We start from the raw sequence: 13,907 nt of genomic DNA on the forward strand, positions 1-13,907 counted from the left end.
AAAAAATTGAAAATTTGCTTATATAAGGCCTATTTTGTGAAAACTTTTAAAATCTTCTCGTCCATAACCATTGGGCCTTGGGCTACCAAATTTGGTATGTAGTGACATCTAATAGTCCTCTACCAAGTTTGTTCAAATTATGCCCCTGGGGTCAAATTTGACCCTGCCCTGGGGGGTCAAAAAATTGAAAATTTGCTTATATATGGCCTATTTTGTGCAAACTTTAAAAATCTTCTTGTCCATAACCGTATGGCATAGGGCTACCAAATTTGGTATGTAATGACATCTTATAGTCCTCTTCCAAGTTTGTTCAAATTAAGCCCTTGGGATCAAATTAGACCGTTTCCCAGGGGTCACAAAATTGAACATATGCTTATATAGGGCCCATTTTGTGCAAACTATAAAAATCTTCTTGTCCATAACCATTGGGACTATTTCTACCAAATTCGGTAGGTAGTGACATCTAATAGTTCTCTACTTAGTTTGTTCAAATTATGCCCCTAGGAACAAATTTGACCTTGCCCCAGGGGTCACAAAAATGAACATATGCTTAAATAAGGCCTATTTTGTGCAAACTTAAAAATCTTCTTGTTCTTAATTATAGAGCCTAGGGCTACTAAATTTGGTATGTAGTGATACATGTATCTTATAGTCCTCTACCAAATTTGTTCAAATTATTCCCCTGGGCTCAAATTTGACCCGGCCCGGGGGGGTCACAAAACTGAACATATGACGTTTACCAGTGGAAATTACTGCGGCTGTTTGGCTGTGACCAACAACAACATCAACATCTTGTAAACATGAGATAAAACCTTGTCATTTAGTGCCATTTTAGGTCAGATGGTGACCGCATACAAAGGCATTGAAGTAAGAACATGTGTTATGAATGTTTTTCTTATAAACTGAAAAAAGTCGGGTTTTATTTAAATATGTCGAAAGTGACCATATATCCAGATGAAAATATTTTGGATGACATGTTAATTTCATGTCTTTTTTGTAGTGTTAAAACCAGTTTAATAATATATTATTGATTTTAAAAACACAACTTCCATGAACATAATTATTTCAAGGAAAGTCAATATATGATACTGCACGGTAAACTCAAACTTTGTATCCAAGAGAAGGTGTTGAAATTAATGAAGTGCAATGTTCTTAACTATCGTATATGCTGCTTTTTAATAACTTATGATTCATTGTTCCATTTGTGAATCGTGACTGATCATGAATTGTTGAAATGATTGTCAATTGCTCAACAATCCATATATATTTCTGACCATTTTATAATTTTCTTAATATAAGTTATGAAATGATCTTAGAAGTCAAATGTATTACTTAATTAAATACATTTATAAATATAAAGAAATAATCTTTAGATGATCATAATATTCTCAGGCCTGTTGGTCTTAGGGATGTGTGGGTTGATGAGCAATTTCTCCTTTTATCACAATTATTTCTACCCTACCTGATCATTTCCTTCATATTCCATTTTAATTCAATTGACGTCTGCAACCTCTTTCAAATTGGGAAAGTCCAAAATGTGTTGTTTGGTAAAGGGTTAAGGCATTTTGATTCCTATGGGTCTTGTGAATCTGTTTCAAATCAAATGAGTAGATTTGATCTTCAGCATCTAAAAATATGTGAAATAGAAAGAACGACAATATCTTTTGGAGAGATAAATGTACCTACCTTATAAGCAAAGGACCTGTGCAACAATTCCCGGGCTTTTTTGTCTGTTTAGTTAACACGGTAGTAACTTTTTCCATATATAAAAATGCTCACCCTTCCAACTTTAAGCGCCCAGTGCAGGGGTTTTTTTGGCCCGATTTTATAGCCGAAATTCGGCTATGGTCCCAATCCCAAAAAGTATACTTTTTTCCCAAAATGTGGCAAAAAATTCCCAATTTCAAAAAAAAAAAAAAAAAAAAAAATTTTTTTTTTTTTTAGAAAGAAGTCTTATGCGTATTTTATCTCAATTTCAATTCAATTTCATCTAACAAAGTATTATAAGATTTTGTTCTTTTAATTTGAATGATTATAAAGAGTTATATCAAATTTAGTATTTCCCTAATCAGTGGACTTTTCATGTGGAAAAAAAGGCTAATGAATTTATTTTCCCAATTTCATGAAAATGCCGATAAAATTCCCAATTCCAAAGCCATGGGCTATCTTCCCCAAAAGTGGAAAAAAAACCCTGCAGTGGGACGAGGGATAGAAAGAGAAAGTCACATGCTTGAGTACATTTCAACCCATGCACAATACACGTTTTTTTCGCAAAGAAAAAACAGTGGAGCGATACAGGGCCATCATGGCCCTCTTGTTTTTATGCCCCCATTTCGAAGAAAAGGGGGTATATAGTTTTCGCACTGTCGGTCGGTCGGTCGGTCACACTTCGTGTCCGCTCTCTAATTCAAATAGTTTTCATCCGATCTTTACCAAACTTGGTCAGAAGTTGTATCCAGACAATATCTAGGTCAAGTTCGAATATGGGTCATGCCGGGTCAAAACCTAGGTCATGGGGTCACTTAGTGCATTTCAAGGATTTAGCATGGTGTCCGCTCTCTAATTGAAGTAGTTTTCATCTGATCGTTACTAAACTTGGTCAGAAGTTGTATCAAGACATTATCTAGGTCAAGTTCGAATATGGGTCATGCCGTGTCAAAAACTAGGTCACTGGGTCACTTAGTGCATTTCAAGGATTTAGCATGGTGTCCGCTCTCTAATTGAAGTAGTTTTCATCTGATCTTTACTAAACTTGGTAAGAAGTTGTATGAAGACAATATCTAGGTCAAGATCGAATATGGGTCATGCCGGGTCAAAAACTAGGTCAGGGGGTCACTAAGTTCATTTCAAGGATTAAGCATGTTGTCCGCTCTCTAGTTTATGTGGCTTTCTGATTTATTTTGATATTCTAAGACATTTTTATGCCCCCAAAGGAGGGCATATAGTGATCGGACTGTCCGTTCGTCTGTCTGTCCGTCTGTCCTTCACACTTAGCGTTTAGATTTCGAAAAATGCTCATAACTTCTATGTTGCTTGCGATAGCAATTTCATATTTGGCATGCATGTGTATATGGACAAGGTCTTTCCATACGCACACAAATTTTGACCCCTGTGACCTTGAGCTTGAACTTAGGGTCCGTGTTTAGGTTTGAAATCTGCGTTTAGGATTTGAAAAAAAGCTTATAACTTCTACCAAGCGTTTACACAGTTATACTTTTATGTAGTGACAAAGTTACAGTTGGGGGCATCCGTGTCCTGTGGACACATTTCTTGTTGTTTTTTTTTGTTACAGCCTGTGGAATTTGGATTGGGAAAATTAGCAAGGTTGGCCTTGAAAAAGTGCTTGAAAAGTGCTTATTTCATGTAAAAAAAGCCTTGCACGTCAACAGTTATTTTGTATGATAACAGGTTAGGCCCAACGGCATATGCAGATTTTTTGTCAAAAATAGCCAATTAAAGTTCACCCTTCGGAAAATTTTTAATTATCATTCAACTTAAAGAATTAGTATTTCAAAACATTGTCATAGCATTTGTTTTCAATCAGCAAAAAGTTTACTTGACAGGGTTTTTTTTTAGAAAAAGGGGAAGACGCTGGACGCTGGGTAAAAGGGGAAAAAATAGTGCGATAGAGACATATTTGGGGAAAAATAAAAACTGTTCATTTCAACTCTATAACTCACCTACAGACTTCAGGGTTTGTTTTTTTTTTAGAAAAAGAGACATGTGTCTGACCTTTTTGTTCTTAAACACATGAACAAGTATGATATTAAAGTCAAAGTCCTAAATAAAGTTGCAGGGGTAGATCTAATAATGGGAAATGTTTTCAACTGGGGCCGGGGGACGATGTCAAAATTGTGATTTCAATTTCATGATGAATGGGTAGATGATTTAGATCTGCTACAGTATTGGAAGGGAAAGGTGCGGCAGCTGCCGATTGTGCACTTTCACTTTCACAATGTTCTATGTGGATTACATGTACCTCCGAATCCTGCTGGGTTTCAACGGTTTCTGATGATTCATTCTTAAAAAATGCGTCGACGCAATTAATATTTTCCGAGTCCGAACGTTTTATTTTGTTCCTGTATGAACGCCAATTCTGAAACTTTTTCTGTTTTAACGTTTATATCTTGGCTTTCACATAACCCGGATGAAAATTCGACTGGTTTCCGGTAATTAATTGACGAAACACCCTTCTCGTGCAAGACCGGAATCCAGTAAAATAGTCACATGATTAATACAATTAGTTGCCCGGTTTCCATGACGTAATTTAAGAGCTATATTTAGAATCACTGGTATTCCTAGATTTGAGTGTTCGTCGGGAGAAAGAGAGCGAGATCGTTGTACATGGTACTTATTGGATAAGTGTCGACTTCCCAAAAGAAAAAAAACATTTCTTTGAGGGTTAAATATTATATTTTGGTGAAAAATTATATTTTTGGAGGGGAAATTGTATTTTTAGGGGAAAAATTCTGGTAGGGGAAGACGCCGAATATCTGCGTCACTTTCTAAGTAAAAAAAAACCCTGCTTGAAAATAATAAAGCCTTCTATATCCATATGCACATTTCAAAACATAACTCATTCAATCAGTTCCGGATAATTTTTTGCTGCATTTTTCCACCCTGTAAGCTATTTACAAAAAAATTCTTGCTAAAACTTTGTTAATTTATTCCTTTACCTAATGTATACCTTAGGCACTTATCATTTTGTTTTTATTGGGGCATTACGAAAAATTAAATACAAATTAATCAGAACTGCTGATAATCTGGAACTGGTTGACAAACTGTATGTGAGACTCATTGAGTTAAGGATGGATAACATGTACATGTATGAAATTACTAGAAATAACATGTATTAGTTATTGTGGAATAAGTTTAATTTGTTTCAGCAAACAAATGATATTTATTGTGTTAAACTAACGGTTTTCAGCCTTGAAATTGAAAATTTGGCCTTGAAAAGTCCTTGAAAAGTGCTTGAATTTAGGTTTGAGATTTCTGTTTGAACCATGTATATTGATCATGACTCGCAGATGGCCCCTATTGACTTTCAGGTCACTAGGTCAAAGGTCAAGGTCACGGTGACTTGACACAGTAAAATGGTTTCCTGATGATAACTCAAGAAAGCTTACGCTTAGGATCATGAAACTTCATAGGTTCATTGATCATGACTCGCAGATGACCCCTATTGATTTTCAGGTCACTAGGTCAAGGTCACAGTGCCAAACAACGTATTCACACAATGGCTGCCACTACAACTGACAGCCCATATGGGGAGCATGCATGTTTTACAAACAGCCCTTGTTTAAAGAAAGAAATGCTGTTCTAAAAGTTGCAAATATTTTACTCATTTCTTAAATATTTATTTGACCTTTTTTAATATAAAAATTAAAGGTCGTGACGTTTGCCTCAATTTTGTGGCTTCCATTAATCAACCAAACTTATCGATCAAATGACCACATTTACAGTCAATAAAGATATATTGCTACAACTTCAGGATGTTGAGCAGTCGCCCGCACCAAATGAAGGCTCACCTCTGAGGTCAGAGGGGTCAGCACCGCCCAGGTCAAAAAGTAGGTCAGCATCACGGTCAAGGTCACGTTCCAGATCTCACAGACACTCACATTCACACAAGAGGAAAAGGTCATACTCAAGGTTTGTGTTTTTATTATTAACCATAGTGTTTGAAACATATGCTATAATTTAATCCGCTTTTTAAAGGGTTACACTGCATTGATTTCAATTGAAGCAGAATTCTGCATTTTGATGCAATTTTCTCATTTTTGACACCTGCAAAAAACTAGCCTTGCATCATTTTGAATCATTTGTTTTCCACAATCCAACTTGAAAAAATGACCAGAAATGATCATTTATGGAAATAATAAAGCTTTTGTGAACTTGTTTTATTCATTATTATGATAAATAAGCTATTACAAAAACCTTAGACATGCATTTAGGAACATTTCAAGTTACTTCAGTATTTTGACCATTATTAGCCGGATTTTTTTCGAAAAAATCTCGGCTTATAGATTGATGTTGTCGGGCGGGGGGGGCGGGCGGGCGGGCGGGCGGGGTGGCGGCGTGCTCGAAAATGTTAAAGTTCTTATTTCATGGTATAACTTTGGTATGCTTGGACCTAGAGTCTTCAAACTTGACATGAAGGTTGGCCAGGATTAACAGATGACCACTGGTCATTTCAAGGTCATTCATTTGAAGGTCAAGGTCACTGTGACCTTCAATATAAAAAATGTTAAAGTTGTTATAACTTTGGTATGCTTGGACCTAGAGTCTTGAAACTTGACATGAAGGTTGGCCATAACTAGTTAGTAACCACTGGTCATTTCAAGGTCATTCATTTGAAGGTCAAGGTCACTGTGACCTTGAATGTAAAAATGTTAAAGTTCTTATTTCATGGTATAACTTTGGTATGCTTGGACCTAGAGTCTTCAAACTTGACATGAAGGTTGGCCAGGATTAACAGATGACCACTGGTCATTTCAAGGTCATTCATTTGAAGGTCAAGGTCACTGTGACCTTCAATATAAAAAATGTTAAAGTTGTTATAACTTTGGTATGCTTGGACCTAGAGTCTTGAAACTTGACATGAAGGTTGGCCATAACTAGTTAGTAACCACTGGTCATTTCAAGGTCATTCATTTGAAGGTCAAGGTCACTGTGACCTTGAATGTAAAAATGTTAAAGTTCTTATTTCATGGTATAACTTTGGTATGCTTGGACCTAGAGTCTTCAAACTTGACATGAAGGTTGGCCAGGATTAACAGATGACCACTGGTCATTTCAAGGTCATTCATTTGAAGGTGAAGGTCACTGTGACCTTCAATATAAAAATGTTAAAGTTGTTATAACTTTGGTATGCTTGGACCTAGAGTCTTGAAACTTGACATGAAGGTTGGCCAGAACTAGTAAGTAACCACTGGACATTTCAAGGTCATTCATTTGAAGGTCAAGGTCACTGTGACCTTGAATGTAAAAATGTTAAAGTTGTTATAACTTTGGTATGCTTGGACCTAGAGTCTTGAAACTTGACATGAAGGTTGGCCAGAACTAGTAAGTAACCACTGGACATTTCAAGGTCATTCATTTGAAGGTCAAGGTCACTGTGACCTTGAATGTAAAAATGTTAAAGTTCTTATTTCATGTTATAACTTTGGTATGCTTGTACCTAGAGTCTTCAAACTTGAAATAAAGATTGGCCAGTACTAGAAGATGACCACTGGTCATTTCAATGTCATTCATTTGAAGGTCAAGGTCACTGTGACCTTAAATGTTAAAATGTTAAAATTGTTAACTTTGGTATGCTTGGACATAGAGTCTTCAAACTTGACATGAAGGTTTGCAAGCACACTTAGATGACCACTGGTCATTTCAAGGTCATTCATTCTAAGGTCAAGGTCACTGTGACCTTGAATGTAAAAATGTTAAAGTTCTTATAACTTTGGTAGGTAAAAATGTTAAAGTTCTTATTCCATGTTATAACTTTGGTATGCTTGTACCTAGAGTCTTCAAACTTGACATAAAGGTTGGCCAGTACTAGAAGATCACCACTGCTCATTTCAATGTCATTCATTTGAAGGTCAAGGTCACTGTGACCTTCAATGTTAAAATGTTAAAATTGTTATATGCATTCAAAACATAACACAAGGTTTGCTCATGCCTTGAAAAGTACTTACATTTCATTTTGACCTTTGAACAATATTTCAGTAATTTAAGTATTGCATTGACAAAAACACGAAAGGTACTTTCCTGTCATTTAAATCAAAAATCCGGCTTCAATGCGGTCATCTCCGACCGCGGAACTCTTGTCTTTTTTATTTTGACCCCTCATTATTTGGAGACTTTGGGTCATTTTGACTCCTGGTTTTCAAAATCTACTGAAATAGCTGGAAACTTACAGTTTGGGAGCACCAAATTATAAGTAACCATTAACTAAAAAGATCTATTTTGCATGCAACATGCATTTACATATTCACACTTTATTTGCTTATTTGTGTGACCAATTTTGATGTCTTGTATATATGCATTATTATAACTTAAAAAATGTCCTATCACTCCTTGTGTCTGACATAGCAAACATTTGTTTCACTCATTGTTTCTTAAACATTTTCATAGTTACACATTACATAGAGTCTGTGTTTGATTTACTGTTTTTTTTTCTCCAGATCCAGGTCACGATCACATCCATCAAAAAGTCCTAGAAGATCTCGACAGTAAGATGGCTGAACTTATATTTTTAGCTGTGTTTAAGTTTTTAGCTTTAAAAAAATTGTCAGTTAAAACTACTTTATTAGTTTATCTACTAGTATATCATTTGACTTCAAATCATGTTTTCATAAATGTATTTGCTAAATTTCTGTTCAAACATTTGAAAAAAAAAATGCCAATATTTAAATGCATGGACTACATGTAGGATTTATTGTTTATACGCCCGTTTTTAAAAACAGGACGTATTATAGTTTCACCCTTGCCGGGCGGGCAGTGGGCGGGCGGCTTCTACAGCAGTGTCCGCTCTTTAATTCAAATTGATTTCATCCGATCTTCACCAAATTTGATCAGAAGTTGTGTCTAGACAATATCTAGGTCAAGTTCGAATATGGGTCATGCCGGGTCAAAAACTAGGTCACAAGGTCACTTAGTGCATTTCAAGCATTTAGCATGGTGTCCGCTCTCTAATTGAAGTAGTTTTCATCCGATCTTCACCAAATTTGACCAGAATTTGTGTCTAGATAATATGTAGGTCAAGTTCGAATATGGGTCATGACGGGTCAAAAACATGGGTGAAAGTGTTCCGTATTATTACGGAATTCGGTATTTTTTGGCTTTTCAGAGGTCGTTTTGTGAATCATGTAAATCCGATGAGATTTTGTTGGGGGGGTGGGGGGGGGGGTAGGCCATGTGTCCAGCAATGCCGACAAACAAAATAAACAAAATACGCTCGATTCCAGACGTGATAAATTGGTTTCCCACTGTTCTGTTCACCCATATCTAATTATAGATTCGACACGGCTATAGACTCGTGAATTGTTCTATCCCTCTGGGCACTATTCGCCCGAAATAAAATGTCTCCCGCAAGACCCTCCGGGCGTGCAGAAGGCAGCATGGCGTCACCTCATTAGAATATTTTGGCGAAATCAGCCGATAATTTACTATTCCTTTGTCTATGAAATGGTTTACCACACGGAATAACTCGAAGTTAATCGGGAATATGAATCGGTTTCCAAAAAAGCGTTTTGATTGGTTAACGTAAATCGGTCAACCAATGGAAATCGACGATACAAAACGGTCTTATCTCTCAAAAAAATATGGCGGACAAGACAAAATAACTTTACTTCCGAAACAAAAAATTCACGATCAAATCATGTATTTGCTTCCGGGGTTTGACACAAAAGAACTTAAAAGTGATGTGAAAAAAAAGTGGCGATGGGAATAGCTCCATGAAAGAGACTCTCGTGGAGAGAAATTGGGAGATTGGTTTAACAAACAAACAAAAAATCATTCCGGGTAGCGCATATGATATGGTGATATCTGTTTCAAAACGATCAAGTACCAATCAAATAGGAAAAAGGCGTTCATGTCTCACGCCGAGGATGTTACCGGACATGTTAATCAAATCATTAGTAAATAACTAGATAAGATATAAAAACAAATTACTTAAAAATACAAGACAGAAAATGTATTGCTATAACATGTTCATTGATCTATATTATACTGAAAATATTTGTATATAGTCATTAGTTGAGAAAGTTTAGTGTTATCTTAAGGATTTTGCCTATCACATTTGATCTACATGAAATGTTAAAGAAATAGATTGTTGTATATTCTAGCCAAACTAACTGTTTTTTCTGTTTTGAATCACTTAATACTACAAGTGTCTTTAAGCTTAAGAGAAGTTATTTCTTTGTTTCAAATAAGCTAAAATGCAGGAGCCCTATCGGCCCCCAGATTTTATTTTCAGTATTTTGGGAATTTCCTACTTTCACCCATGCAAAAACAAGGTCACGAGGTTACTTAGTGCATTTCAAGCATTTAGCATGGTGTCCGCTCTCTTATTGAAGAAGTTTTCATTCGATCTTCACCAAATTTGGGTTAGAAGTTGTGTCTAGATGATATGTAGGTCATGTTCAAATATGGGTCGTGCAAGGTAAAAAACAAGGTCACGAGGTCACTTAGTTCTTTTCAAGCATTTAGCATGGTGTCCGCTCTCTAATTGAAGTAGTTTTCATCCGATCTTCACCTAATTTAGTCAGAAGTTGTGTCTAGATGATATGTAGGTAAAGTTTGAATATGGGTCATGCCGGGTCAAAAACGAGGTCATGATGTCACTTAGTGCATTTCAAGCATTTAGCATGGTGTCCGCTCTCTTATTGAAGTAGTTTTCATCTGATCTTCATCGAATTTAGTCACATGTTACGTCTATATGATATCTAGGTCAAGTTCAAATATGGGTCATGCCGGGTCAATAACTAGGTCTCGAGGTCACTTGGTGCATTTCAAGCATTTAGCATGGTGACCAAAACCTTCAAACTGGCGAATCTTATGACAGTTTGGCACTCTTGTTTATGTTTGTGTATTGTTTGTCCATGCAATAACCTAAAATGAAGAGTACTTGACAGTTTTTTTTTCTGCTATGTAAAAAAAGACCGTAAAACGGACCAGATCCCAAAGCAAATGGACCCAATCCCGAACCGAAATTGTAAAAATAATATTCCAATTCCCCCCCCCCCCCCCCCCCAAAAAAAAAAGTGTTTAATGATAAGTCATAGCTCAATTTTATTTCATAAACATCCAACGAAATATATGATTATAATTTATATGATTTTTTCTCAAAATGGCTAGGAAAAGGCCTGATTTGTCAGAAAAAAAAATCCCAATTTAGTCCATTTTGTCGGGAAAAATTTGCCATTTTATCAACTTAAAAAATCCCAATTTGACCAGACTCCTTTTCCCAAAATGGTCTGAAAAAAACGTGCTTGAGCTAAATGTTATTTAATTCAAAGGGCCCCGGCTCCATTCTCAAAATGGAAAATGATAAACAAACACTTATGAGATTTGGGGACCATTGGTTTGTTGGCATGTTGGGTGATTTGAAGGTTTATTTTAAGAAAAAGTTTTGTTATACTTATTGTTATATTTGAAAAACTATCATTTCTGTTTCCATTAGTTCCCGTAGTCGCAGCCGAGATCGCCATGGCTCGAGGAAAGAAAGAAGCAGGAGTCGATCACCGATGTCTTCTAGACGGAGACACGATGGAAACCGGGTACAGGGATTTTTATGAACCTTCAGTATTCGAGCCTAGCTCTAGGAAAATGTGGCCTAATGCATCTGTGTAAAGTGTTGTCCCAGATAAGCCTGTGCAGTCCCCACAGGCTATTCAGATGAAACGCTTTTCGGCTTTATTATGCCCCCCTTCGAAGAAGAGGGGGTATATTGCTTTGCTCATGTCGGTAGGTCGGTCGGTCCGTCCACCAGGTGGTTTTCGGATGATAACTCAAGAACGCTTGGGGCTAGGATCATGAAACTTCATAGGTACACTACGCGACCCGTGATTTTTGTTGGATTCTCGCATCACCGCAATCGATGCAACGTGACAAATCGCGGTGTTTCCGAGCGACAAGAAAATTTGGGTGATGTATCGGCGACCGTCGCGCAACGTATCTCGCTGTTGCGCAATCAGCGCGAATCAGCGCAAATCACCGCGTACCGCCGTGATTCCCCTTTTTAAGCGATTTACGTTGAGGGTTACACTACATTACATGTAACATATATGTATACACTTATATTATACATTGCGATAATAAAGCTTTTGTTGTTGTTGTCTACAATGGGCGTATAAGCTTAAATACTCCTGTTCCGACATGAACTTGATGAAGTAATGTCGGAAGCTTTAACGGCTCCAAATTAATATAAAAGCGCAGAATGATCATGCAATAATTATTGAACATAACATGTAAACATTATTTAACTAATTGCATTAGCAGAATGTTTATTAACACTTACAATCAATTATATTCCAGGCCCGAATACACTACCACTGTTCAAATTCCATATTGTTGCCATATACATGTAGCGTAGCACTGTGTAAATTGAAAGTTGCATAGTGTTTCGTTATTGGTCGGTTATAAATACAGGCCTTTTCCGCTCCATTTTGGGAAAACGCCACACTGGAATTTTGGGAATTTCGCGTCGTGAAAAACCCCATTTTGGGGGAAAAATTAAACGCAAAACTGGCTCAATTGGGAAAAATAATCGCATGTAAATAGTGTTTCTTATATTTCAAAGAAGCCGTTAACTGGTAAATAACGACTTTCGATAACATATTATTAAAATTTTACAAAATACTATGAACATGTGTGATAAGTGCAGGTTTTTATCTGATTTTCGGGAAAAGGCCTGGCCTTTTTTGAGGTGAAAAAATATCACGCGAAACGCCGGATTTCGGGTTTTCTACTCTGGATCAGGTTAACTTAAATATTTAAAGGTTTAAAAAAAATGTTTGTTTTTTTTTTTGGGGGGGGGGGGATTGGGAATTATTTTTTTCAATTGGGGGAAAAAACAACCAGATTTGCATTGGGAATGGGGCCGAATTTCGGACCCGTGGCGTAGGGCGGAAAAGGCCTGAAATACCTTGTTTCTCTATACATGATATTTGATTTAGACGAAACTAATAATTTGGTAATTTACGAGAAATATGATATAAGTTTTCCTTTTAAACCTTAATCTAACCGTGTGTGTTTATTGACGTTATTAAATATGTTTATACTTATTTTTGCATTTCATTAAGAATTATAACGTGTAGCCCTTTTGTTAACGGTGTTAAGCAAAATATTCGCGCCTTAAGGCACGGAAAATTGTTTAAGTAACACTTTCATTTAAAGTTTAAATGTAATCGGTAGATAACGTCTAATTATTTGGACTAGATTATGCTATACTTACTTATTTTCTGTTTCAGGCTCCAATGCGAATAACTCGTGTTACTCGCGTTACTTTCCGAGCGTTGTACGCTCACAAAGCTTGATAAGCCGTAAATCGGAAATACGTTACTGTTCTATTTTTAAGTACATGTTATTATGATATCGTGTTATATATTATGTTGTTATTACATCATTGCCTATATATTAAAGCCATTAAACATTGTGTTTGTTTTGCTGAAAAAAACGAGTATATCAAGGTAGCACTAAGCATTCGCAAAGTTAAATAAATATGATGATGTATAATGTACATGCATTTATCTGGGTTTTCAGGTCCAAAACAAAAAACCCTCAACATTTGATTATTTATTGTGTACTGTCCAGCGGGTGATAGTGTTTATTCTAGTGTCTAATTGGCACTCTTTGTACGTGTTCAAACTGTGAAAAGATGTGACAATCACAGAAACAACAAGATGGCGCTGCCAATTAAGTGCGATAATGGATCAAAGGGCATTGACAAAAAAATCTTGTATATATTTTTCGGCGTTTACTTAGATGGTCTCTCACAACAAAAAAACTATACACGTCAAGGTATTATGTTTTACTTCTATCAGTAACGATACGGATACGGCGTGTTTGATTTGATATGTCTTTTAAAAGAAATATCAAATTTTTGGTGATATAACTGTTTTAAAAATACCAAAGAAACATTTAACCGAATTCAACAGAATTCAATGTTCTGTGCGCTACGCAGTTTGTATAAAAAATCAATACTTGCACACTCTTTACCTTGACCTTGTACATTGCCGCATAATTTTCGCGCTCTTTTGTCGGGAAATATACATGATGGCTATATTGGAAGCATTTGTGAACGTCGTGTTAACATTAAAACATCGGAAGAGTGTTTCGGATTATAAATTATTATTCTCATTTGGGAATTTAACGGAACATTAATTCTTGTGGTATAATTGTTTTGAATTGTATAT

The 13,907-nt window shown here is 36.2% G+C and overlaps 2 protein-coding genes across 22 annotated transcripts in view; one reads left to right on the top strand and one right to left on the bottom strand.

The window, feature by feature from the left end:
- Positions 1–13,907, bottom strand: part of LOC127854951 (ras-related protein Ral-A-like) — a 226,443-nt gene that overhangs the window by 64,565 nt on the left and 147,971 nt on the right. The window lies entirely within an intron of this gene.
- The window catches only part of LOC127854948 (transformer-2 protein homolog alpha-like), a 191,774-nt gene that overhangs the window by 11,183 nt on the left and 166,684 nt on the right, over positions 1–13,907 (top strand). For 10 of the 12 annotated variants that reach the window (XR_008037235.1, XR_008037236.1, XR_008037237.1 and 7 more), the window contains exons 2-4: positions 5,492–5,649; positions 8,175–8,222; positions 11,174–11,270. The exons of 1 other annotated variant lie outside the window; for it this stretch is intronic. Coding sequence is in view for 5 of the 11 variants with exons in the window: in XM_052390149.1 (XP_052246109.1) it covers positions 5,492–5,649; positions 8,175–8,222; positions 11,174–11,270 (303 nt within the window). In the remaining 6 variants the exon portion in view is untranslated. The remainder of the gene's footprint in view (positions 1–5,491; positions 5,650–8,174; positions 8,223–11,173; positions 11,271–13,907) is intronic. One more of the 12 variants, XM_052390146.1, reaches the window with a different exon arrangement.

This window comes from Dreissena polymorpha, chromosome 13, assembly GCF_020536995.1.
Source record: "Dreissena polymorpha isolate Duluth1 chromosome 13, UMN_Dpol_1.0, whole genome shotgun sequence".
Lineage (NCBI taxonomy): Eukaryota > Metazoa > Mollusca > Bivalvia > Myida > Dreissenidae > Dreissena > Dreissena polymorpha.